Here is a 27,997-nt window from a genome sequence, read left to right as displayed (position 1 = left end):
GATGGACCTAGAGAACATTATGCTGAGTGAGTCTAGCCAAAAACTAAAAGACAAATACTGTATGGTCCCAATGATGTGAATCGACATTTGAGAATAAACTTGGAATATGTCATTGGTAACAGAGTCCAGCAGGAGTTAGAAACAGGGTAAGATAATGGGTAATTGGAGCTGAAGGGATACAGACTGTGCAACAGGACTAGATACAAAAACTCAAAAATGGGCAGCACAATAATACCTAATTGTAAAGTAATCATGTTAAAACACTGAATGAAGCTGCATCTGAGCTATAGGTTTTTGTTTTGTTTTGTTTTGTTTTACTATTATTACTTTTATTTTTTTCTCTATATTAACATTCTATATCTTTTTCGGTTGTGTTGCTAGTTCTTCTAAACCGATGCAAATGTACTAAGAAACGATGATCATGCATCTATGTGATGATGTTAAGAATTACTGATTGCATATGTAGAATGGTATGATTTCTAAATGTTGGGTTAATTTCTTTTTTTCCGTTAATTAATAAAAAAAAGAAAAAAAATATTAATTACCATCTATTTTCAACACCCTGCAGTATTGACATTCCTTTATTATTCCTCATGCAAAAACATTTTTGAATTTGTACATTTAGTCACTATCATTATACACTCTAGGCATTCCCAGGTTATATCTGGGGATACTTAAAAATTATATTCTAAAGAATATGTTCTATTCCTCTGGCTGGAAAATTAGAATAGGAAGTTTAATATAAAGGACCCAAACTAACCACTCCAATTGACTATGAGGTCAAAACCCTCTGGGTTACGCATTTTGGTGTTCAGAAAGGTTATTTATACCCTCAGAACATTCTGTCAACCCAGGAGATCTTACCTACAGGTGACGGGTTCATGAACCTAAATCAGGAGGGCTGTAAACTGTTTTTTTTGTTTTGTTTTGTTTTAATAACAGGAAAGGAATACACGGTGCACGGGTGGTTCAGTGGTAGAATGCTCGCCTTCCATGCGGGAGACCTGGGTTAGATTCCTGGACCATGCCCAAAAACAAAAATAACAACAAAAAAAAGGAAATGAAAGGAATACAAAGTCTTAGTTGATCAAAAATCAAATGAGGAAACAAAGTTGATTCTAGCTTGATGTGGTGGCAGGACTATCAGTAAATTCTCTTGCCGTGCCTTGCTGGTCTCCATCTGACTGCATTTGCTCCAGTCTCCAATTAGCCATTGTTATCTGGGGCTGTGTTCTCCAGGGGATTTTTATTCCCTGACAGTGAAGAGAGATAATGATTAAGTTAATTTCTCCTTCAAGGATGCTGCAATGAACAAGACTGCCTTGGGTTCCAATAAACTCAGGTTTATATCCTGCTCTGGCACTTGTTAATAATTTAGCTCCAGGCAAGGTATATCCCCCTCTCTAAGTTTCTTTATCTGTAGAATGGGGACAATAATGCTACATCAGCACCAGAGACTTTTAGAAGTGGGGGTGGGGTGGGGATTTAGGGTAAGTAATTTAATTCTAATTTAACCACGGGTTGGAGGTGGAGAGCATCAGACAATAAATACAGTTAGTCTTTATTTCTGGGGCATTCTTAGAAGCTTGGGAAAGGGGAAGGAGACTTCATCACCCATCTTCTGGCAGGTTCTACGTCATTTAATTTATAACTCTTACACAAAAGCTCTGTGAAACAGATGTTATTCTTGTTTAGAGATTAGGAAACTACAACTAGGAGAAGTAAAATAACTTAAGCAGCGTCACATGGCCAGGAAGTGTAGAGGGCCAATGGAAACTGAGGTTGGCCTCACACCAAAGATCACGCTTCTCCTACTGCTGGGCCTCCCTCTTGATGTGCTTCTCTAGAATATTCCTTCAGTGGAGGGACAATCAGCAACAACCTTTCCCGACTGTGAGGGTACCCCATTTGAGGTCAGAAGGGAGCTGGCCCAGCTTTCTGATTCCTACTGCTTCCCCACATCACTCCCTGCCCCCTCCTCCTGCTCCCTCAGCGCCCTATACAACTTTTCTAGCTCTTTCCAGATGTTCTCGCCTCTTCCTTCCCCATGTTTCCTACAATCCAGACCAAAGCATGAAGCAACCCTAAAGCATTAAAAACCAAACCTGTAAAAATCAGCTGAAAGGCTGTCCATTTAGAGGGTGGAAGGAGGAAGCTGCTTTTACTCTTGACATGGGGATGATTGCTCTCCTGGGATGCTGTGATTTTTGCATACAAAAGGGAAGAATTTCCCAACTGCTCCAAACTTCAGTGATCTCTCCTTTATAGGAGAGAGAAGTTTATGCCCATAAACTTATTTTGTAATGTACACTTGTCATTTCATATGGACATATTACAACTAACCACCTCCACTCGCTGCTAAAATAAGGGGTTATGTCTTATACTTTATTTTTCCCCCACATTATCCAATACATAGCCCAATACAATGGCTTTAAAACAATGTGGTAAAATTTACATACCATAGATTTTGCCCTTTTAACCATTTTTAATTGCATGGTTCAGTAGCGTTGAATATATCCACAGTACTCTACACCCAACATCAGTTTTTTCTTCTAGCTGCTCCAAAAACACTGGAGACTAAAAGAATACCACTATAATGATTCAGCAGTCATACGCATTTGTTAAATCCTATTTTCTCTGTTGTAACTCCTCCTTCTCCTTTGATCCTTCTCCCAATCTATAGGGATATTTTGCAATACCAGATCTGACTTTTTCATATTGAGAAGGGGGGGTCAACACTAAAGGAGAGGGGGATGTAATTAATTGATAATCTCGGAGAGGCTGGTCCTCTGAGTTTCAGGATTTGTCTGGCCTAGGAATCCTTTGGTAATTATAGGTTCCAGGAAAGCAAACTTAGTGCATGAAACTTTTATAGAGTCTCAGTTCAAGCCCTAGGTGTTCTTAAGAGTTAATAGGAGGGATGTTGGTTGGGGTTTAGCAAACCAAGGTTATTAGCACTATCTAACTGACGCATAAGAGCAACCCTCAGAATAGCCTCTTGACTCTATTTGATCTCTCTTAGCCACCGATGTCTTATTTTATTACACTTCTTTTCATCCTTTTGCTCTGAAAGGCATAGTTGATCGCACAGTGCCAGGGCCAAACTCATCCCTGGGAGCCATGTCCCACATTATCAGGGAAACTTTCACTCCTGAATGTCCACCAACAGTGGATAAGTGTGCCTCTTTTTCCACATCCTCTCCAGAACTTGTCATTTTCTGTTCTGTTGATAATGGCCATTCTGGTGGGTGTGAGATGGTATCACTGTGGTTTTGATTTGCATTTCCCTAATAGCCAGGGAAGTTGAGCATCTTTTCATGTGCCTTTTGGCCATTTGTATTTCCTCTTCTGAGAAGTGTCTGTTCATGTCTTTGCCCATTTTGTAATTGGATTGTTTGTCTTTTTGTTGCTGAGTTGAACATTCTCTTTATATATTCTGGATACTAGACTTTATCTCATATATCATTTCCAAATATTGTCTCCCATTGTGTAGTCTGTGTTTTTACTTTCTTGACAAAGTACTTTGATGCACAAAAGTGTTTAATTTTGAGGAGTTCCCATTTCTTTCTTTCTTTCTTCAGTGCTCATGCTTTGGGTGTAAGGTCTAGGAAACTGCCTCCTATTATAAGATTTATAAGATATTTCCCTACATTTTCTTCCAAAAGTTTTATGGTCTTAGATCTAATGTTTAGGTCTGTGATCCATTTTGAATTAATTTTTGTATAGGGTGTGAGATATAGATCCTCTTTCATTCTTTTGCATGTGGATATCCAGTTCTCTAGGCACCATTTATTGAAGAGACTATTCTGTCCCAGGTGAGTTGGCTTGACTGCCTTATCAAAGATCAATTGTCCATAGATGAGAGGGTCTATATCTGAACACTCTGTTCGATTCCATTGGTCAGTATATCTATCTTTATGCCAGTAGCATGCTGTTTTGACCACTGTAGCTTCGTAATATGCCTTAAAGTCAGGTAGCATGACACCTCCAACTTCATTTTTTCTTTCTCAGGATATTTTCAGCTATTTGGGGCACCCTGCCCTTCCAGATAAATTTGGCTATTAGTTTTTCTATTTCTGAAAAGTAAGTTTTTGGGATTTTAATTGGTATTGCATTTAGGTAAAATTGACATCTTAACTATACGTAGTCTTCCAATCCATGAACACAGTATGCCCTTCCATTTATTTAGGTCTTCTGTGATTTCTTTTATCAATTTCTTACAGTTTTCTTTGTATAGGTCTTTTGTATCTTTAGTTAAATTTATTCCTAAATATTTTATTCCTTTGGTTGCAATTATAAATGGAATCTTTTTCTTGATTTCCCTCTCATGCTGTTCATTACTAGTGTATAGAAACACTACAGATTTTTGAGTGTTGATCATGTAATCTGCCACTTTGCTGTACTCATTTATTAGCTCTAGTAGTTTTGCTGTGGATTTTTTTGGGTCTTCAACACATAGTATCATGTCATCTGCAAACAGTGAGAGTTTCACTTCTTCCTTTCCAATTTTGATGCCTTGTATTTCTTTTTCTTGTCTAATTGCTCTGGCTAGAACCTCCAACACAATGTTGAATAACAATGGTGATAGTGGACATCCTTGTCTTGCTCCTGATCTTAGGGGGAAAGTTTTCAGTTTTACCCCATTGAGGATGATGTTAGCTGTGGGTTTTTCATATATTCCCTTTATCATATATTCCTATCCTTTGAAGTGTTTTCAACAAGAAAGGATGTTGAATTTTGTCAAATACCTTTTATGCATCAATCGAGAAGATCATGCAGCTTTTCTGCTTTGATTTGTTGATACGGTGTATTACATTACAAATTGATTTTCTTATGTTGACCCATCCTTGCATACCTGGGATGAATCCTACTTGGCTATGGTGCATAATCCTTTTAATGTGCTGCTGGATTCAATTTGCAAGAATTTTATTGGGGATTTTTGCATCTATATTCATTAGAGAGATGGGTCTGTAGTTTTATTTTCTTGTAATATCTTTGTCTGGCTTTGGTATGAGGGAGATGTTGGCTTCATAGAATGAGTTAGGTAGCCTTCCCTTCTCTTCAATATTTTTGAAGAGTTTGAGCAGGATTGGTACTATTTCTTTCTTGAATGTTTGGTAGAACTCACATGTGAAGCCATCTGGTCCTGGACTTGTCTTTTTTGGGGAGCCTCTTTTTTTAGTTGTTGTTATTGTTGTTTTATTTTTTAAAATTTATTTATTTATTAATTTAAAAAATTTAACAAATGAACTAAAACATTAACATGTGATCATTCCATTCTACATATATAATCAGTAATTCACAATATCATCACTTAGTTGTATATTCATCATTTCTTAGAATATTTGCATCAATTCAGAAAAAGAAATAAAAAGACAACAGAAAAAGAAATAAAATGAAAACAGAAAAAAAAGATTATACATACCATACCCCTTTCCCCTCGCTTTCATTGATCACTAGCATTTCAAACTAAATTTATTTTAACATTTGTTCCCCCTATTATTTATTTTTATTCCATATGTTCTACTCGTCTGTTGACAAGGTAGATAAAAGGACCATCAGACACAAGGTTTTCACAATCACAAAGTCACATTGTGAAAGCTATATCATTATAAAATCATCTTCAAGAAACATGGCTACTGGAACACAGTTCTACATTTTCAGGCAGTTCCCTCCAGCCTCTCCATTATATCTTGGATAACAAGGTGATATCTACATAATGCGTAAGAATAACCTCCAGGATAACCTCTCGACTCTGTTTGGAATCTCTCTGCCATTGACACTTTATTTTGTCTCATTTCACTCTTCCCCCTTTTGGTCGAGAAGGTTTTCTCAATCCCTTGATGCTGAGTCTCAGCTCATTCTAGGATTTCTGTCCCACACTGCCAGGAAGGTCCACACCCCTGGGAGTCATGTCCCATGTAGACAGGGGGAGGGTGGTGAGTTTGCTTGTTGTGTTGGCTGGAGAGAGAAGCCACATTTGAGCAACAAAAGAGGCTCTCTTGGGGGTGACTCTCAAGCCTAAATTTTAAGTAGACTTGACCTATCCTTTGTGGGGTTAAATTTCATATGAACAAACCTCAAGACTGGGGGCTCAGCCTATAGCTTTGGTTGTCCACACTGCTTGTGAGAATATCAAGAATTCAACTTGGGGAAGTTGAATTTCTCCCCGTTCTCACCATTCCCCGAAGGGGACTTTGCAAATACTTTCCCACTCACTGATCGAATCACTCTGGGATTCATCAGGGCATCACTCTGGACAAACCAACAAAATCTCACGTCCTACCCAAGATTCCAAGTACTTATGGTGTTTGGGGAGCCTCTTAATGACTAATCCAATTTCTTTACTTGTGATTAGTTTGTTGAGGTTGTCTATTTCTTTAGAGTCAGTGTTGGTTGTTCATGCCTTTCTAAGAAGTTGTCCATTTCATCTACATTGTCTAGTTTATTAGCATAAAGTTGTTCATAGTATCCTCTCATCACCATCTTTATTTCTACGGGGTCAGTGGTTATGTCTCCTTTTCCATTTCTGATTTTATTTATTTGCATCCTTTCTCTTCTTTTTGTCAACCTTGCTAAGGGTCCATCAATCTTATTGATTTTCTCTTAGAACCAGGTTCTGGTTTTGTTGATTTTCTCAATTGTGGAAAGCCCATTTTTTTAAAAACTTTTTTTATTAATTAAAAAAATTAACAAACAAAACATTTAGATATCATTCCATTCTACATATACAATCAGTAATTCTTAATATCATCACATAGTTGCATATTCAGCATTTCTTAGTACATTTGCATCGATTTAGAAAAAGAAATAAAAAGACAACAGAAAAAGAAATAAAATGATAATAGAGAAAAAATAGACTATACATACCATACCCCTTACCCCTCGCTTTCATTTACCACTATTTCAAACTGAATTTATTTTAACATTTGTTCCCCCTATTATTTATTTTTATTCCATATGTTCTACTCTTTTGTTGATATAGTAGCTAAAAGGAGCATCAGACATAAGGTTTTCACATTCATAGAGTCTCATTGTGAAAGTTATATCATTGTTCAGTCATCATCAAGAAACATGGCTACTGGAACACAGCACTACATTTTCAGGCAATTCCCTCCAGCCTCTCCACTACATCTTGAACAACAAGGTGATATCTACTTAATGCGTAAGAATAACCTTCAGGATAACCTCTCAACTCTGGAATCTCTCAGCCATTGACACTTTGTCTCATTTTACTCTTCCCCCTTTTGTTCAAGAAGTTTCTCTCAATCCCTGGATGTTAATTCTCAGCTCGTTCTAGGGTTTTTCTCAGTCCCTTGATGCTGAGTCTCAGCTCATTCCAGGATCTCTGTCCCACGTTGCCAGGAAGGTCCACACCCCTGGGAGTCATGTCCCACGCAGAGAGGGGGAGAGTGGTGAGACTACTCGTCGTGTTGGCTGGAGAGAGGGGCCACATCTGAGCAACAAAAGAGGCTCTCTTGGGGGTGACTCTTAGGCCTAAATGAAAACCCATTTTATAATTGACTTGTTTGTTCTTTTGTTGTGGAGCTGTATAATTTTTGTGTACACAGGATGTCAAGCCTTTATCTGATATGTGGTTTCCAAAAATTTCTCCTATTGAGTTCACTGCCTCTTCACCTTTTTGACAAAGTCATTTGAGACACAGAAGCTCTTGATCTTAAGGAGCTCCCATTTATCTAATTTTTTTCTTTCACTGCTTGTACTTCAGGTGTAAAGTTTAAGACACTACCTCCTGTTACTAGATCTTGAAGATGTTTCCCTATATTTTCTTCTATAACTCTTTCTTATATTTTTATTGTTAACTCTTAACACACAAACATTCCACACATGGTGTACAATCAATGGCTCACAATATCATCACATAGTTGTGTGTTCACCATGATCATTTTTAAGAACATTTGCATCACTCCAGAAAAAGAAATAAAAAGAAAAAACTCATACATCCCATAGCCCTCACCCCTCCCTCTCATTGACCACTAGTATTTCCATCTACCCAATTTATTTTACCCTTTGTCCTCCCTATTATTAATTTTTTATCCATTTTTTTTACATATCCATTCATACCCTAGATAAAAGGAAAAACAGACACAAGGTTTTCACAATCCCACAGTCACATTGTAAAAGTTATATCTTTATACAATTGTATTCAAGAATCAAGGCTAAAGGAACACAGCTCAACAGTTGCAGGTTGAGTTTCCCTCCAGCCACTACCAGGGATATCTGTACAATGCATAAGAATAACCTTCAGGATAGGCTCTCGGCTCTGAAATCTCTCAGCCACTGACTTCATTTTGTCTCGTTTCTCTCTTCCCCCTTTTGGTCAAGAAGGCTCTCTCAATCCCTTGATGCCTGATCCCAGCTCATCCCAGGAGTTCTGTTCCACATTACCAAGGAGATTCTCACTCCTGGGAGTCATGTCCCACGTATGAGGGGGTGGGAGGAGAGGGCAGTGAGTTCACTTGACATATTGGCTTACAGGGAGAGGCCAACTAAGCAACAAAAGAGGTTCTCTGGGGGTATTCTAGAAGTTTTATGGTACCAGTCCGTATCCCATTTTGAATTAATTTTCGAATAGGATGTAAGGTAGGGGTCCTCTTTTATTGTTTTGGCTATTGATATCCAATTCTTCCATGCCCATTTATTGAAAATACTATTCTGTCTCATTTCAGTGGATTTGGGGACCTTATGGTCCCAAATTTGTCCATAGATCATTTGTCCATAGATTTTGTGGCCTATCTCCATACACTTGATTTGATCCTATTGGTTGATACTTCTATCTCTGTACTAGTACCACACTGTTTTGGAAACTGTGGCTTTATAGTGAGCTTTAAAATTAAGAGGTGTTAGTCCTCCCACTTTGCTCTTCTTTTTTAGGACATTTTTAGCTATTTGGGATCTCTTTCTCTTCCAAATAAATTTGATAACTAGATTATCCAAGTCTTCAAAGTAGATTGTTGGGATTTTGATTGGTATTACATTAAATCTTTAGATCCATTTGGGTAGAACTGACATCTTAATGACATGTAACCTTCCTATCCATGATCGTGGAATGTCTTTCCATCTATTTAGGTCATATTTTATTTCTTTTAGCTATGTTTGCTGTGTACAAGTCTTTCTGTGTACAAGTGATTAGGCTTATTCCTAGATGCCTGATCAATTTGGTCACTATTTTAAATGGATTTTTTTTCCTTGTCTCCTCAGATTGGTCATTACTTGTGTATAGAAACATTACTGATTTTTGTGCATTAATCTTATATCCTGCCACTTTGCTGAATTTATTAGCTCAAGTAGCTTTCTCATAGTTTTATCAGGGTTTTCCAAGTACAGGCTAATGTCATCTGCAAATAATGAAAGTTTCACTTTTTACTTTCCAATCTGGATCCCTTTTATTTCTTTCTTCTAATTGCTGTAGCTAGGACTCCTGGTACAATGTTGAATAATAGTGATGACATTGGGTATCCATTTCTCATTCCCAATCTTAGGGGGAATGCTTTCAATCATTCACTGTTAAGTATGATGCTGGCTATGGGTTTTTCATATATGCTCTTTATGACACCAAGGAAGTTTCCTTCAATTCTTATCTTTTGTAGTGTTTTTATCAGGAAAGTATGCTAAATTTTGTGAAATACTTTTCAGCATCAATTTATATGATCATGTGATCTTCCCTTTCAATTTGTTGTATTATATTTAATTTTTGTATTACATTGATGGATTTTCTTGTATCAAACCACCCTTGCTTACCTGGTATAAACCCCACTTGGTTGTGCTGTATAATTCTTTTAATGTGTCATTGGATTTCATTTACTAATATTTCATTGAGAATTTTTGCCTCTGTATTCATTAGGGAGATTGGTCTATAGCTTTTCTTTCTTGTACTATCTTTATCTGGTTTTGGTTATGAGAGCAATGTCAGCTTCATAAAATGAGTTAGGTAGCAATCTTTTTTCCTCAAATTTTTTGGAAAAGTTTGAGCAGGATTTGTGTTGGTTCTTTTTGGAATGTTTGATAAAATTCTCCTGTGAAACCATCTGGTCTTGGCTCTTCTCTGTGGGAAGATTTTTGATGACCGATTGAATCTCTTTACTTCTAATTGGTTTGTTGAGATCTTCTATTTCTTCTTGAGTCAGTATAGGTAGTTCGTGTGATTCTAGGAATTTGTCCATTTCATCTAAGTTGTCTAGTTTGCTGGCATACAATTGCTCATAGTAGTCCCTTATTATTTAAAAAATTTCTTCAGGATTCATGGTAACAACTCCTTCTCATTTCTGATTTCGCTTATTGGAATCCTCTCTCTCTTCTTTGTCAGGCTAGTTAGGAGTACTTCAATTTTATTAATTTTCTCAAAGAACCAACTTTTGGTTTTGTTGATTTTTTCTATTGTTTTTGTTGTTGTTGCTGTTCTCCAGTTTATTTATTTCTGCTTTAATCTTTGTTAGTTCTCTTCTTTTATATGCTTTGGGGTTATTTCGGGTTTTTTTCCTCTAATTTTTCCAGGTGAGCAGTTAAGTCTTTGATTTTTGCTCATGCTTTTTTTTTTTTTTAATACAGGCATTTAGGGCAATAAATTTCCCCTCTCAGCACTGCCTTTGCTCCATCCGATAAGTTCTGATATGTTGTATTCTTATTATCATTTCATCTCCAGATATTTACAGATTTCTCTAGCAATTTCTTCTTTGACCGATTGATTATTTAAGACTGTGTTGTTTAATCCCTATATATTTATGAAAGCGCTGGTTCTTTGGTGATTATTAATTTCCAGCTTCATTCCATTGTGGTCACAGTGCTTTGGATAATTTCTATTTCATTAAATTTATGAAGACTTCATATTTTTTTGAGGGGGATGCATGATCTGGGAATCAAACCCAGGTCTCCCACATGGAAGGTGAGCATTCTACCACTGAACCACCTGTGCACCCAAGGCTTTTTTTTTTAAATATTTTTATTGACACATCTTTCACACAGTACAGTCCATAGATGATGTACAATCAAGGGCTCACAATCATCAGATGGTTATGTATTAATTGCCATGATCATTTTTAGAACATTTCTCTAGAAAAAGAAATAAAAAGAAAAAACTCATACATCCCATATCCCTTACCCCTCCCTCTCATTGGCCCCTAGTATTTCAATCTACCCAATTTATTTGACCCTGTATCCCATCGATTATTTATTTATTTTTATCCATTTTTTTTTACTCATCTGTCCACACCCTGGAGGAAAGGAGCATCAGATACAAAGTTTTCATAATCACACACTGTAAAAGCTATATTGTTATACAATCATCTTCAAGAATCAAGGCTACTGGAACACAGCTCAATAGTTTCAGGTACTTCCCTCCAGCCACTCCGATACATCATAAACTAAAAAGGGATAAAAATAATCTGCAAGATAACCTCTTGATTCTGATTGAAATTTCAGCCACTGAAAAATTATTTTGGCTCATTTCTCTCTTCCCCATTTTCATCAAGAAGACTTTCTCAATCCCATGATGTGAGGTCCTGGTGAATCCTGAGAGTTCTGTTTCACACTGCCAGGAAGATACACCCATGGGAGTCATATCCCACATAGGGACATTGAGTTCACCTGCCAAGTTGGCTTAGAGAGAGAGAGGCCACATCTGAGCAACAAAAGAGGCTTTTTTGGGCTAATTCTTGGGCATAATTACAAGTATGTTTAGCCTATCCTTTGCAGGAATAAGTTTCACAGGGAAAAATCCCAAGATCAATGGCTCAGCCAATTGATTTGGTTGTCCCCACTGCTTGCAAGGGTATCAGGAATTCTCCAAATGGGGAAGTTGGATATTTCCTCCTTTCTCTCTGGTCCCCCAAGGGGACTTTGCAAATACTCCTGTATTCACTGCCAAAATTGCTCTGGGATATATTGAGGCATCACATCAACCTGGACAAACCAACAAGATCTCACACCCTATTCAAGATACCATGCAATTATGGTGTTCAACTAAACGGACCATACAAGTTAAATTAGGTAATGCACTACCCAAAACATAAATGTTGCACCAAATAAATACCTTTCCCTTTGGTCTCATACAGAAGTTGAAGTTTTAAAACCTGGACGATATCACCCTTTATCCTGTATTCTGAGCTACCTCAGTCCTATCCATACCAGCTTCGTTCATATCTCTAGTCGATGTCTGATCACTTTCTCAACTTTTTAAACAGTTCCTGTATGGGATAGTACTGACTTCCATAGCTTGAGAGCTCTAACTCTGAGTCTCAGGTGTCAAATAAATTCCCAAAGTTTCTGGGAATGCCTATGTACAAACAACTCAGTAGCTCAGAATTTAGAAGTAACAATTACAACTCCTGAATATATGTAAGAGCTTACAATTTAGGACCTTTTACTATAGGCCCCAACCTGATTAACTCACACTCTTAACTTCAATTCAATGAATTTTCATATTATCATACTTTGTCCATGATAATATTTGTCTTTTTGTTTCTGACACTTCATTCACATAGTTGCATGCCTCACTTCATCCCTTCTTGTAGCCACTCAGGAGTCTGTTGTATGTATACACCACAGTTCCCCCTTCCATTCCTAAGTCATTGTACCCTTAGGCCACCTCCATCCATTGTGGATCAGGAATACCGCTGCTAGAAACACCAGTGTCAAATGTCTGTTTGTGTCCCCACACTCAGTTCCTCCAGGTATATGCTGAGCAGTGGGGTTGCAGGATCATATGACAGCTCCACCCCTAGCCTCCTGTGGAACCATCACACTGCTCTCCAAGGAGCTGCACCTCTCAATTTCCCTACTGACAAAGTTAAGAGGTACATCTCTCTCTCTGCATTTTCTCTAGCACTTGTTTCTCTCTGTTCATTTTTAAAAAGTTTTATTAGCACATCATACAATCCAACTTAAGTAAAAAGACATACCTTCACCACCATAATTTATGCAAAGACATTTCCTTTTCTTCCACAAAGAATCCATACCTCTTCCCATGCCTCCACTCCTGAGCCACCTGTTGACATTTAGTTTTGGCATATTACCTTTCTTTGTCACATCCAGTGGAAGCATATTACATTATTACTGTTGACTATAGACCCTAGCTTGCATTGTACTTTTTCCTATATACCATCCATTTTCAACACCTTGCAATGTTGACATTCATTTGTTCTCCCTCATGCAAAAATGTTTTTTTATTCATACATTTAATCACCATCATTGTCTAATGTAGGCATTCCTAAATTATACTGACTCAGTCTTTATCTCTATCTTTCCTTCTGGTTTCATACATGTGCCCAGCCCATTTCCCTCAATCATACTCACATTCAGTTTCATTAAATGTACTTATATTATTGTGCTACAATCAGGTAGTATTGTGCTATCAATTTCTGAATCTTTACAATCAGTCCTGTTTTACAATCTGTATTCCTTTAGCACCAATTGCCCCAATCTCTATCCTATTTCTATGTCCCGATAAACTGTGCTCTTAACCTCAATTCTCCAAGTTCTCTCATTAATGCTAGTTTATATCAGTGAGACCATACAGCATTTGTCCTTTTGCCTCTGACTAATCTCACTTAGCATAATATTCTCAGTATAGAAACAGTACTGATTTGGGAGACATTGATCTTGTACCCTGCCACTTTGCTGTACTCATTGATTAGCTCTAGTAGCTTTGCTGTAGATTTTTGGGATTTTTGACATATAGTACCATGTTATCTGCAAACAGTGAGCATTTTACTTCTTCCTTGCCAATTTGGATGACTTTTCTTTCTTTTTCTTGTCTAGAACTTCTGGCTAGAATTTCTAGCATGATGTTGAATAACAATGGTGATGGTAGGCATCCTTGTCTTATTCCTGATCTTAGAGGGAAAGTTTTCAGTCTTCCCCATTGAGGATGCTGTTAGCTGTGGGTTTTTCATATATTCCCCTTTATAATGTTGAGGATGTTCCTTTCTATTCCTACATTTTGAAGTGTTTTCATCAAGAAAGGTTGTTGAATTTTGTCAAATGCCTTTTCTGCATCAATTGAGATGATCATGTGGTTTTTCCGCTTTGATTTGTTGATATGGTGTATTACATTAATTTTCTTATGTTGAACCAGCCTTGCATACCTGGAATAAATACCACTTAGTTATGGTGTATAATTCTTTAAATGTGCTGCTGGATTTGATTTGTGAGTATTTTATTGAGGATTTTTCATCTATATTCATTAGAGATTGCCCTGTAATTTTCTTTTCTTGTAGTATCATAAAGACTTATTTTGTGTTCCAGCATATATATGCTCTGTCTGGAGAACATTCCATGTGTATGAGAGAAGAATGTATATCCTGATGGTTTGGGATGTAACTATCTATATGTGTCTATTAGATCTAATTCATTTATCACACTGTTTACATATTTATTTCCTTGTTGATCCTCTGTCTGGTTGTTCTATGTATAGTGGAGTGTGATGTATTGAAGTCTCCCACTATTATTGTTGAAACGTTTATAGTTCCCTTCAGTTCAGGATCTTAAATATATCATACTACTGCTTTCTTGCCTCCATGGTTCCTGTTAAGTCTGAACTCAGTCTTAAGTGCTTTCCCTTGTATGTGTTAGATCGCTTTTCTCGTGATTATTTCAGGATTTTCTGCTTCTGTTCATCATTTGACAGTTTGATTAGTATGTATCTTGGAGTAAGCCTATTTGGGTTTATTCTATTTGGGGCTTGTTGGGCACCTTTGATTTGCATATTTATGTCTTTTATATGGGCTGGGAAGTTTTCCTTGATTATATCTTCAACTGACCATCCCAGCTCTTTACTCTTACCTTCTCCTTCTGGGACACCAAATAATTCTTATATTTATGTGCCTTTTGTTGTCCATCACTTTTCCCATCTTTCTTGCCATTTGTTCTTTTGTGTGCTCTAGTTCAATAGCTCTGTCTTCTAGCTCACTTATACTTCCTTCTGCTTCTTTGAATCTGCTATCACGTGTCTCTACTGTATTTCTAATTTGGTCTATTGTTATTTTTCATCTCTGAGATCAGCCATTTCTCTATTTAATCTTTCAAATTTTTCTTTATGCTCTTCTGATGCCTTCCTGGTATCCTTTATTTCTTTATAAACATCCTTGAGTAATTCCATTTCTGTGTCCCCTCCAATGTTTTGATTTGGTCATTTGGCTGGGCCATTTCTGCCATGATCTTCACGTGCTGTGTGATTTTCCCTTGTTTTGGGGGCATTTGGTTAACTTAATAAAGTAATTTTGCAAGTTGGTTTCCTTCACTTGCCTGAAGTTTTGTATTTATTCAGTTTTGCATTGAAAGTTCATTTTTGCACTTGGTTTGTCAGTAATTCCCCACCAAGCCAAGGCTTGTATTTCATGCAGAGGGTACAATTTGACTTGAGCGTTTATTAAAAGCCAGACCTGGGTACACAGGTACTTCAGTGGCAAAAGGTGCACCTGCCATGTAGAAGACCTGGGCTTGATAACTGGCCTAGGCACCCCCCCCACGCCCCCCCCAAAAACCCACTCCTCAGCAACAGTAGGCCCTGAAGTTGAAGGAGATACCTCAATATATATTGGAAATGAACTCAGACTGGTGCCCACGGAAGAGGAAATTTAAAAATAATAAACATAAATAATTATATAAACATTATATACATATATATATATATATATTTAAAACCTAGGCAGATAAGGAGTTGGACAGACTACACTTATTGCTTCTTCCCAGAATATGGGGCTCCTGAGGCCCCTCCTCCTCTTAGTATTACCCCTCCCCAACTGCAGCAGTTGGCTTGGAAGATGGTTTGCACAGAGGGGGTGCTGTCTCTGGCATGTGGCTGCAGATGGCCAGGCGACTGATCTTAGGATTGAGGGGCACAGCTTTACACAGTGAATGGCTAAGCTCACCTATGGACTCCCCACAGGAACTGCTGGTGCAGTGCTGTGGGGGGAGGTCTCCCTAGCCAGCGCCTGGGGCAGGCTGAAGCAGAGGGACAGGCCCACTACCTCAGATCTGTGCTTCCCCATGCATCACTGCTTGCCCCCGGCAGGGGTCATGGCTGATCAGACCCACCCTGTTCTCCCCATCCCAATCTCTCCACTTCCCTCCTCCCTATGTAATACCGAAGACCCTCTTAGATCACTCGCTCCCTGGGACTTCAGTCCCAGTCATTTTTTTCCCCATCCCCTAGCTTGTCCTATGGAGGATGGGTGAATTCAGTCTACCTTCTCTGCCATCTTCCTGGAAGTCACTAAGCCATTCTTTACAGTGTTTTGCTTTTGAGCAGAATGTAGTCCCTGGAAAAGACACAGTCCCCTCCAATTTGAATGAAGCCTCCTCTGGCTTCTGGACTAATGTCCTTGTCTCAGATGCTTTGTCAGGACTTTTATGGCTCTTACCTGAGTTGTCTCACAAGAAACCTTGGCAGCATTATTTCCATTTCACAAACAGAGAAACTCAAAATCAGAAAGGGGATAAAAAGCTGGTTAAGAGCAGAAATGGGATCAAAACTCAGGTGTACCAGCCCACATGGCTCAACATTTCCTGCCACCTTCCTGACATGTGATATTCACTTCTGTGCTTTTTCTCTACCAGACTTGAGGCTCCTCAAAGTGGACACCAGGTTTGGACCTCCCATAGTCCTTAGCATAGAAACTTACATAGGGCAGTTGCCCAGCAAATGTTTGCTTAGTAAATTTTCAGAGGAAGTTTACCCTGATTGCTGATTGTGGGAGAACCAGTATTGGGGAAAGAGGAAGTATTTGTGTAGAGATAAGGCTTGTGTGCCCAAAGCTGCACGTCCTGTCCTGGGCCAGTGATGAGAAGTGGGAGGAGGGCACCAGAGTGGGCAGGGTAACTAAATGACTGAGGTGGCCAAGAGACTTGGGAATTGGCAGAGGATGGGAGGGGCATCCCAAGGGTTGATTGGATATTGGCTCTCTTGGTAAGTAGGTCTTCAGGTTTCCCTTACCTGAAAGGAGCTAGAGAAGAAGGATGGCTCTCAATGGAGACAAAGATCGCCTGGGGGTTCTGGGGAAAGCCAGCAGAGGGGCTGTGTATGTGAGGGGAGGATGCTTTATGGAGCAGTAGGGAGATCTAGGTTTGGGAGACTCTGGGGACAGATAGCATTTGAAGAAGCTCTATAGGAATATGGAGGACAAATATGGCTTGATTCAATAACTCTGAGAAGAGGGTATTTTCTTAGAGGGAACCAGACCAAGAAGGCAATAAAACACAGTTTGAAGGGATCAGAAAAGATGGAACTTGAGGAAGCTATATGAGGGGATATTTAAGAAGTTGGTTTTGGGTGCACAAGTCATTTAGCGTTAGAATGCTTGCCTGACATGCAGGAGACTTGGTTCAATTCCCAGCCCATGCACCACCACCCCTCCCCCCTTCCCCCCATAAAAGAAGTTGGTTGAGTGAGGTGGCTGGGCCTGATAAGGGTGTAAGGAATGCCTTTGAGGTGATGTAGAAATGCAGGCAGCAGTGGGGGTGGAGGCCCAGCTTATTTTTCACATCCCTACCTCACCATTCACTGGCTGTGGGACCTTGAGCAATTTATTAACCTGTCTGATCCTCAGTTTCTTTATTCATAAAATGAAAGACAGTGATGCCATCTATCTTATAGCACTAGTGTGAGGATGGAATATGATAAAGCATGGAATATGATAAGCATGCTTAGCGTGGTGCCTGGAAGAAATTTAGTAAATGTTAGCAATAATTGATCAAGGAAAGTTTCTAGAAAGAAGGATCTAGGAATACAGTGAAAAAAATAACTCACTTCCCAATTTACTTGGGGCTTGCTGTGAGCCAGACACTGTTCTAAGTTTTTTGCATGCTTTATTTCATCTCCTCCTCACCGCAACCTTACGACTTAGGCACCCTGACATAAGGAAGCAGAGGCACAGAGAGTTTAGGTGACTTGCTTAAAGTCACATAGCTAGTGGGTAGCAGAAGTGGCAGAAGTGGATTTGAACAAGGGCATTCTGACTCCAGGACCCACCCACTTAAATTCTGCTTCTCCTTCACTTCAATAAGTGTAAGATAGCTGGTAGGGATAAAATCAAGAGCCAGTTATGGAAATCACATGTGGCATGATGGTTCTCAAACTTCACCTACATCAAAGTCACCCAGTAATTCATACCTGCAGTGAGGAGACCGAGGTTTGATTCCTGATCCATGCACTTCCCCAAAAACAAACAAACAAGCACAAACAAAAACAAACAAAAATTCAACAGATGTTGCTGCAATAACAGGATACTCACATGAAAAAATAATGAAATGTGACCCTGCCATGCTGCATACACACACACACACACACACACAATCACCCAGGGAGGCTATTTAAAAAGCACACTCCAGGACCCCATTCTTAGAGAGTCTGACACATTGACATTGGTGGTAGCAGTGGGGGGAGGGGTGGAGAAAGTTGTACTTTGAACCATCTCCTTGGGCAATTCTACACAGGTGGTCTAGAGGATGAAGGAGAAGGCATGGACAGTACAGGAATGACTAGACGGCCTGGCAGAAAGTGTTCCTCATAAAAAAAAGTGGCATAGTCAGAATGCTGAAGGAGTCCAGGATGGAGGTCACATCTGGGTGGTATGAACTTGTAAGGTCTCCTGGACAAGGGAGCATTTGACCTGGGCTTTAAGGATAGGTAGAATTTTGTACAGCCCTCTACCCTTCTCCATTTGAAAGTTGTATTGGTGTGAATAGTGTTCCCCCAAAAGTTATGTCCATGTCCTAACTCCTGGGACCTTTGAATGTGACCTTATTTGGAAAAAGGACCTTTCAGATGGAATTAAGGATCTTGAGATGAAATCACCCTAAATTATCCACATGGGCCCTAAGTTAAGGGATACATGGAAAAAGACAGAAGGAAGAGGAGAAGACCAGGTGAAAAGAGAGGCAGAGATTGAAGAGAGCAGCCACAAGCCTAGGAATACCTGGAGCCACCAGAAGCTGGAAGAGGCAAAGATGGGTTCTCCCCTAGAATCTGAGGAACAAGCAAGACCCTGTCAACACCTTGATTTCATACTTCCAGCCTTCGAACTAAGAAAGAATATATTTCTGTTATTCTCAGCCACCAAGTTTGCAGTGATTTGTTTCAGCACCCACAGAAAATTAATTCATAGGTTATCATCCTAGTCACACCATCCACACAGGGAGGTCTTTGTGATTAGACATTGAGTGGTGGACATCAAAGCCTACAGATAGCTCAGCTGTGCTTGCCTAATCTCCACTCAGGACACCTGAAAGAGGGTGATGAGGCACAGTTGTTAGTGAAGTAGCATCACAGCCTTTGTGAATTTGCTATCTTTCCATTGCTGTTTGGATGCAGGCTTTTAAGAAGTCAAACAAAGCCTATGCATGTGGACGCTTTGGCTGTTAGAACACATCTAGTTGAGACTTCACATTTCCCAAAGGAGGAAGCTGAGACCTAGAAAGGGGAAATACCAGGCCAAGGTCACCCAATGAGTGGATGGTGGGGCAGAGCTAGGACCCTTGTATCTCCTGATACCCTGTTCATTGTTCTTAACATGGTCTTGCCATGAATCTCTGGTCATTATGTTTTTACTTTAATTTCACTCCCAATGAGTTGATCTCTAAAGGCTTTACTTGGTGGCTTTCTTATCCCTGGCAAACATGTGGGTAGTGGCTTTTGACTTCTGGTTCAGAGACTCTGATGGTCCTCTTCCCCATAGCTGGGTCTTCTGTTTTAGGATGCAAGTTGAGCTGTTTTTGGAAGCTGCCATCCAAAATGCAGAAGTTGGCCATCTGTACAACTGACAAGCATTGGTTGTGGTCTGTGAAACACTAAATCTTGGAGAAGTACCTCTTTAGAAAATTATTAATACTTCCTTTGTCCACGTGCCATGATGACTTTTTGCAAGGGAGAAGAAAAAGACTCCCTTATGTGCCTGCAGGGAGAGCTTCCTCGTCATCTGAAGTCCTTGCTTCCCTTTCCTACCTCTTTGCTAACCACTGAGCCAGTAGCATGTGGCCAACATGCAAATGAACCCTGTCCTCAAACTGGTGTTTCAAGTACTCTACTTACCTGAGGACTTATTTCATATTGTGTTTGTAGGAGAAAGGGCAACAGCACTTGAGCAGGAGAAAGAGAGATGCGAATCAAACTGAGAAATATTTATTAATCATCTGCTTCTTGAAAGGTTAGGTGCTGAAATAGGAATGGACAAGAGTTAGCATGGAGCATTGGTTTCAACCCTGTTCATTGGATCATGTGGGAAGTTTGAAAAACTCCAAGTGCCCAGACTGTACCCTATACCAATTAACTCAGAATGTTTGGAGTACAGAGTCAAACATTAGTGTTTTTCAAAGATCCTCAGATGATTCTAATGTATAGCAAAGTTAGGAAGCTAACTACTTCCAGGTCTTTGTATCCAGACACTTGGTTTTCATTGGTCTAGGCTGGATTCCAGGGGAATCCTGGTCATTGGTAGTTGTTCTAGTTTGCTAACTGCTGGAATGCAACACACCAGAGACGGACTGACTTTATTTAAAAGGGGATTTATTTTGTTGGTTCTTCAGAGGAAAGGCAGCTAACTTTCCACTGAGGTTCTTTCTTACATGGAAGGCACAGGATGGTCTCTGCTGGTCTTTTCTCCAGGCCCCTGGGTTCCAACAACTTTCCCGGAGTGACTTCTTTCTGCAGCTCCAAAGGCCTGGGCTGAACTGCTAGTGCTGAGATGAGGAATGCCGAGCTGCTTGGCTGTGCTACGTTGCGTTCTCTCATTTAAGCACCAGCCAATTAAGTCAAACATCACTCATTGCAGCAGACTTGCCTCCTAGCTGACTGCAGATGTAATTAGCAACAGATGAGATTCACGTACCATTGGCTTGTGTCCGCAGCAACAAGATTAGGTATGCTCACCTGGCCAAGTTGACAACTGAATCTAACTAACACAGTAGTGTTAAAAAAAAGATGTTCAGGTGATTCTTGTGTGCAGAAGCTATTCAAGTAGATAATAAAGGTAAAGTGGCTATGCAGCCATCATCAAGGTGCCTTCCTCTGATGCTCTTTTCTCACCTGTATTATCTTTCTCACAGGCTGGAGCTTTTGCTGAAGAATGGATGAATTTTGGTGGATCTGAGAGAGAGCTGGGGATGATGACCACCAGGTACTGACCACTCACAGACCTGGTAAGAAAAATGTATTTGAGAGGAAACCAGAACCTCCTAAGAACCAGGGGTGAAGACCTAAAACAGTGTAGTTCTTCACTCTAGGTTTCCAAGCTTTAAGGCCTCAGAGCACTTTTGAAGTGAGTTCAAGCACTCTGAGGATCTGCATGCGTGAAGGCTTCAGGCATGGCTCTGTCCAGGTGCAGAGCATACTAACGTTTGGGGATAGCTGCCATTTAATTCTCCAGTAAACCTCCTTTGGAAGGTCTTACCTCTGGAGTTACTTCAAAAATACTCAACAATTTCCCCATTTCTTTCTTTCTCAATGTTTTTGCTTCTTTGTAGAATGTGGGCACAGACCCATCTTACCTCCCTGATTCTATTTCTTCCCCACCTAGAGTCCCACCTTTACAATTCTATCTTCCATTTTGTCCTTTGGGGCCTCCACCTTGGCTGATCCAGTGAATCCACCTTCCATTTTCACCTCATATCTGCCTTAGGATTCTGTCTTCCTGGCCACCAGGACTTCATCTCTGCACAGGGCTCTGGGGCCAGTCTTCACTGTAAGCAAACAGTGCTTGTGGGGCAGAGAAGTCTGCTTCCCTTGTTCTAATCAATGCTGTGCTTTTCCACTTTAGTTTGTTCTCAAGGCATGGAGGTAGTGATGATGATTCATGAGACAATTCTTAATTTTTTGGAAAGTTGTTCTTTTGGGACCCATTTTGTATCTCTTGCTTGTTCCATCTCTAAAATTCTTTCTAATAAATTTGCTGTTAAATCCAGACTTCTCAGCCCACAGATATCACTAGAATTCTGATCCTGGTAATTAGGACTTACAGGCATTACCATATACCACAGGTCCTGATAGTTTATCTCAACAATGTTCCTCAGACAACACTGATGAAGGGCATTAATTGTCATAGGGAGTTGGGGAGGGGCTCATGTTTTCCATCTAGGAGGATGAAAATTTAGCACAAAAGGAAGATAAATCCTATTTTTCTAAGCAAAGTGAATTGAGGGGAAAAGGGAAATACTAGAGGACACTACAAATTTCAGCATTAACTATTACCATCTTCATGGATGTTCTGGAAGACTTAAATTCACTTATATGCCATAAAAGCTGTAGTCTAAATATAAATGAGGGTAGAGAAAAACTACCCAGGAATCTAAGACTTCTTAGTAGAGTGGGAACTAAATAATAGATACCAAGTTTTATCAAATATATTAACAATTATATCTGAAAACTGGTCTGTAGTTAGGAGCTCTCCTTTCTATTCTAAGCTCTAATACTGACTCATTCTATGACTTGAGGCAAGTCATTTAACAGCTCTGGACCTCAGCTTCTCCATCTGAGAAGTGGCAGTCAAAATACTTACTAGATAGAGGAACTCGCATTTATTGAGTAACTGCTCGATGTTCATGTCCTAGATGCACTATATACGATGTATTATTTCATTCCTTCAACAAATATTTGATGAGTATCCACTAAGTGCAGACTATTGTGCCTAGCCCCAGGAATACATCAAAGCAAAAAACAAAGCCTCTATTCTCTTGGAGTTTAAATTCTAGTGAGGCAGGGTGATAAACAAGAAAACAAATACCCAAGATATCTCAAATAGTGATGAATGCTACATAGATATTAAGACCAAACAATATGATAGAAGGTGGCCTGGGAAAGGAATTAGGTAGATAGGGTAGGCTGTCTAGGAGATAACTCTGGATGATGATAAGGCACATTGGTGTCAATGTGGTAAGATCTGGGCTTATACACTTACTGTAGTAAGTGTATAAGCCCTGATGCAGTTTAAAGTTTGAATGGGTGGGGGGTGGCAGATCAAATGGGTGGGTAGTGGGAGGCTTGAGGAAGTGATCACTGGGTAAAATGAGATTTGAGAGGTAGGCAGGAGCCAGATCACCACAGCCTTTTGAACCATCTTAAGGTGTTTGGGTTTTATTCCAAATGCATCGAAAAGCAGGGGTTGCCATGTTCTGATTTTTTTTTATGCACTTACATAAAGGAGCATGGTTACGGTGGGGGCAAGCATGAAAGTAGAGGTATCAGTGGGGAGATTCTTGTCTGGGTGAGAAAAGCAAAGTTTTTCTGTGGAGAGTCAGATAGCAAACATTTTAAGCTTTGTGGTACCCACAGAAGATCTCTGTTGCATGCTGTTCTCCCTCTCCTCCTTTCTTAACAACCCTTTAAAAAATGTAAAAACCATTCTTAGCTCAGACCATGCAAAAATAATGGATTGCAAGCCAGTTATTTGGCGTGCCTTGCTGGGCAGTAGTTTGCCAAGCTAGCTTAGAGAGAATTAGAAACTGATCTAGCACTTATTTAGGTCATAGACTGATAGGACTTGTTGATGAGCTAGCTCTGTGTGCGGAGGAGGTAAGAGAAAGAGGAAACAAAGATGGCCTCAGTGACCTGGTAGAAGGTGGTGCCATTTACTGAGATGTGAAAGAAGCAGAATTGGGAGTTGAGGAACAGGAGAAATCAAGAGTTAAGTATGAGTTGCCTATGAGTCATCCAAGTGGAGATGTCCAGTAGGGAGCTCAAAATAGACTGGAACTTGGGGGAGAGATCAGGGCTAGAGATACATGTTTGGGAACTAACACCTTACAGATAGCATAAAGTTGTGGGACTGGATAAGATCACCTAGAGTGCAATGCAGAGCCTCCTGGACCAGGTCCTAGGGGAACTCCAGCATGTAAAGGACCCATGGAAGTGACCCCCTGTGGTAGTTAGATTCAGTTGTCAACTTGGCCAGGTGAAGGTGCCTAGGTATATTGCTGTGGACATGAGCCAATGGTACGTGAACCTCATTTGTTGTTAATTACATCTGCAGTTGGCTAGGAGGCAGGCCTGCTACAATGAATCACGTTTGACTTAACTGGCTGGTGCTTAAATGAGAGAACACAATGTAGCACAGCCTAGGCAGCTCGGCATACCTCATCTCGGCACTTGCAGCTCAGCCCAGGCCTTTGGAGATGCAGAAAGAAGTCACCCCTAGGGAAAGTTGTTGGAACCCAGGGGCCTGGAGAGAAGGCCAGCAGAGACCATCCTGTGCCTTTCCGCGTAAGAGAGAACCTCAGTGGAAGGTTAGCTGCCTTTCCTCTGAAGAACTAACAAGATAAATCCCCTTTTATTAAAAGCCAATCCATCTCTGGTGTGTTGCATTCTGGCAGATAGCAAACTAGAACACCCCCGGAATCATTTCCCGGCTCAAAGTTTATGGCATATGACAAATATTGCCAAACTGCTTTCCAATTTTTTATCTCCAGAGAATCCATCTTATTTTAACAGAACTGTACATGTGAATAGTAGGGTCACTGGAACTAGGAAACCTTGACTGCTTTAGTATTGGAGCTGGGGAGCTTCAAGCCACATTGGAGAATGTGGTTGGTTAAACAAGATGTTAGGAGAGAGCCAAAGCCCTTCCAAGGACTCCCAGTCACAAAATCATCTAGCAAGTCCAAGTGCAGATTTTTAGCAAGAGCTTCTGATTCACTGTCTGGAGTGAGGTGTATTTTAAAGATGCTCCCTCTTAAACGAGGGAAAAGTTGAGAAATTTGTGGCTTAAGGATAGACTGGGTGAAAGGTGTGTCCTCATTACATCTCTTTACCTCCAAAGGCTCCAGTAGTTCAGGAATCTTAGGTGATTCTGGCTGGAGAAGTTTTAGGATGATGGGATGGCAGAGAATTGCTGGGCTTGGAAGAAGCATTTTTTTCTAGTTGTTACACTTTTTATTCTTCAATTCAGAATAAGGTCTTTCTCCCACACAGATGTGAAACGCTACTTTCTTTAATGCAGAGGCAGAGTGTTTAGAAGTTTCAGTTCCCTAAGGGTATCACTTACACACACACACACACACACACACACACACACAGTTCCATAATATAAAAGGGAGATTTTTTTTTCTGTGCCCCTATCTGGAAAGAAGGACATTTTCTCAATTAACAAGAAAAAGTATGCAAGTTTTTTAGTGAAATCAAAATAAACAGCTAAGGAACAATGGAAGGAACTTGGTGTTAGGCATTCTGCTGGGAGCTAAGGAACCAGTCTTGCATTCACTGAAACATTATTTATGTGCCAGGCACTATTTTAGATTCTGAAGATAAAGCAGTGAACAAAATAGACAAAAGTCCCTGCGCACACAAAACAGGTCATTTTTGGGAGACAGATTAATAATCAGAATAAATAAAAACAAAACATGCTACATTAGATAGTGGTAAGTGCTAAGGAGAAATATATAGAGGGAAGAGGACAGAAAGTGTTGGGGTCTGGGAATATAAGACGAAAGGACTTAAGAGCTGTGACAGGAAAGTAACACCTCTGAGTCTCAATTTCTTCATCTGTAAAACAAGAAATATCTCCTTCCTGCTGAAAGCCCAGGATCTCAGGACTGACTTTGTCACTTTTTATTTTATTTTTTTTGACTTTGTCACTTTTAAGCTATGGGACTTTGGGTACGAAAGTTCTTTAGCCCCTCAGAGCCTCAGCTTTCTCATCTGTAAAAGGAATAATGTACCCAACCTAATTCACATGGGTTTTGAAAATGTTAAATCATTAATACATATAAAACAGATAAGAAATTATAACCTATCATATAACTAAGAAATTAAAAGAAAAAAACAGGTATTTTATGGGCTGAAAATCTCTTGCTAATGGTTAGAAGAGCCTCAAGACAAAGTAAACAATAAATTAGGTAACCGCTTGTACAGATTCTCTGATTTCACAGGGAATAGGCCAATGCAAATCACCAGGATATACTGAGTAGACCAGCAATCTTCTCTTAGATTAGGGATAAAATAATCAAATAAATGTTCCTAAGTGGGCACCTTAATTATATTATATGGTATTTGTCAAATTTTAAAATGCGTTACAGCTCCCTCATGTTTGCTCTTTTTGTTTTGTTGGTGGGACTTCAGTTACAGGAAAAAACTAGATGGACCAAAAACAGTTATAAGTATAGAACAATCATTTAAATTACTAAAGGCAGATAGACCCATCTTCTGGGTATTTCTGTAGATGTCCAATAAATATTAATCAAAGTAAATGATTCCAAATACAGGCTGCTGTGTATTCGTTATTCACTTTCACATCTTAACTCTTCAGCCCCTACTGTTTGACAGCAACTTAACAGAGGTTTGTTAAATCAATAAATATGCTGGTATGTATGCATCTTATTGGCACATACAAAGCACTCAATACTTGTTAAATGACTGCATAAATATTACTGTGCTAATTTGCTTAGTATGGACTAGCCAATTTGATCCCTAAAGTGTTTGTATATTTAAAACACACAAACATCCCCCGCCCTGAGTATATCTCTCAGACTGGACTAAAGCACGGTGTTTTATTTAACTTAAATACACAATTCAAATTTAGTTTGAATATAACTCAGCAGAGTAGACACTCAGTGTTTGCTAAAAAAGTAAAATACACATTCAGAAAGCCAAACACTCAGTCCAGCCCAAATACCGGTCTCAGAGGCATATGAACTGGACCACTGCCTAGTTCACATTCACCACGTGACCTCAATTCCTACTTTGAGGTACCTGCCCCGACTCGCCCAATAGCCAAGTTAGAATCTTCCCACTCGACCTTCCGGAGTTTTTCCTCCCTCAGCCGCTCAAACGCCTCAATATGCCGTTTCAACCGCTGTCACCACGGGGTCAAGATACAGGTATAGTTGAAAAACGCCCCACTCCGGGAATGCGCAATCTCAGTGTTCGCCCCGCGCGCTTGTGCGGCTGTGGGGCGGGCCCAGCGAAGAGCCTTGTGGCCGTTCCCTATTGGAACTTGGTTGCTATGATATTACGGACCTTAAAATTCGAGGGTGCAGAACCCGGAAGCTGAAAGAGAATTACTTCCAGGGATGCCCATACTTGCCATGGCCGACTAAAGGAACTCAGTTCAACAAAAATCAAACTTTTGTAACATAACTTCCACGAAATCACCGTTAACAACTTTAATTTGTAGTCTTAATGCGGTACCACATGCTTTCTTCCCTTTCAAAAGATTCGCTATATACTTTTGTCCTATTTACCAGTCTCCAAAATGGCGCCGACGGCACTAGTAGGTCAGAGGTGAGTCATGTGGACCTTCCCGGTTCCGGCGCGATTGAGGCCGGGGTGGTGAACGAGTCTCCGACACCATGTCTGGTTTGCCAGGCCTACTATCCCAGCGTGGCCCTTGCCCGTTGGCTTTGCTATTTTTGCTCCTGCTGGGCCCTAGCTCGGTCCTCGCCATTTCTTTCCATCTTCCCGTTAACTCCCGCAAGTGCCTCCGCGAGGAAATCCACAAGGACCTGCTAGTGACGGGAGCGTACGAGATAACCGACCAGTCTGGAGGCGCTGGCGGCCTGCGCACCCACCTCAAGGTGCGGCACTGGGCGGCGCGAGGCGGGTAGGGAAGGCCGCAGGTGTAGGCAAGGAAAAGCTTGGGATTTGGGGGTTCAGGCTGGTCGAGGCCTGGGGGTACGCGCTTGCCTTCCGCGATCGTGAAGGGCGTGCGATCGAGACCGTCCTCTCATCCTACTCCTTGCGGTTTGCGGGGCGGGGCTCGGCGCCAAAACCCTCGAACTATTAGGAAAATCCCGAGGCCTTCGTGGGTGGGGTGACAGCTGAGTTGGAGTGGCTTCGATTTTGCTTCGGTGGTTGACACAGTCCTGTACTTGTCTTGTTCTCAACTACTGTGAGCTGTAACTTCGTTCTCCACGGTAGTCTTTGGATGTTGAGTATTTGTGGGGAGCGATTTGGGCATCCTAAGACACCTTGATAGTTGCAGGAAAGTAATGGAGGCATTAAGGCCTACTGTGAATAATCTATTGTTTATTAAGCATCTGTTATATTGAAGTCCTGTGC

The 27,997-nt window shown here is 40.2% G+C and overlaps 1 protein-coding gene and 1 long non-coding RNA gene across 4 annotated transcripts in view; one reads left to right on the top strand and one right to left on the bottom strand.

The window, feature by feature from the left end:
• Positions 1 to 8: 8 nt before the first annotated feature.
• On the bottom strand, positions 9 to 27,782 carry LOC143652021 (uncharacterized). 2 transcript variants are annotated; one of them, XR_013160364.1, is made up of 4 exons: positions 21,038 to 27,782; positions 20,045 to 20,167; positions 12,918 to 13,003; positions 9 to 1,253 (listed from the first exon to the last, which is right to left on the bottom strand). It is a non-coding gene; the product is annotated as an uncharacterized LOC143652021 (long non-coding RNA). The 2 variants fall into 2 exon arrangements; XR_013160365.1 differs by lacking the exon at positions 20,045 to 20,167 and having other exon boundaries at positions 16 to 1,253; positions 26,690 to 26,945.
• The window catches only part of TMED10 (transmembrane p24 trafficking protein 10), a 60,278-nt gene continuing 59,279 nt past the window's right edge, over positions 26,999 to 27,997 (top strand). Inside the window, exon 1 of one of the 2 annotated variants that reach the window (XM_077123092.1) lies at positions 26,999 to 27,220. In XM_077123092.1, coding sequence (XP_076979207.1) covers positions 27,119 to 27,220 — 102 coding nt within the window. In that variant the 5' untranslated portion in view covers positions 26,999 to 27,118. The other variant, XM_077123091.1, reaches the window with a different exon arrangement.

This window comes from Tamandua tetradactyla, chromosome 12 (genome assembly GCF_023851605.1).
Source record: "Tamandua tetradactyla isolate mTamTet1 chromosome 12, mTamTet1.pri, whole genome shotgun sequence".
Taxonomy (NCBI): Eukaryota; Metazoa; Chordata; class Mammalia; order Pilosa; family Myrmecophagidae; genus Tamandua; species Tamandua tetradactyla.
Note: the sequence above shows the minus strand (reverse complement) of the source record. Positions and strands in the feature narration are given on the sequence as shown.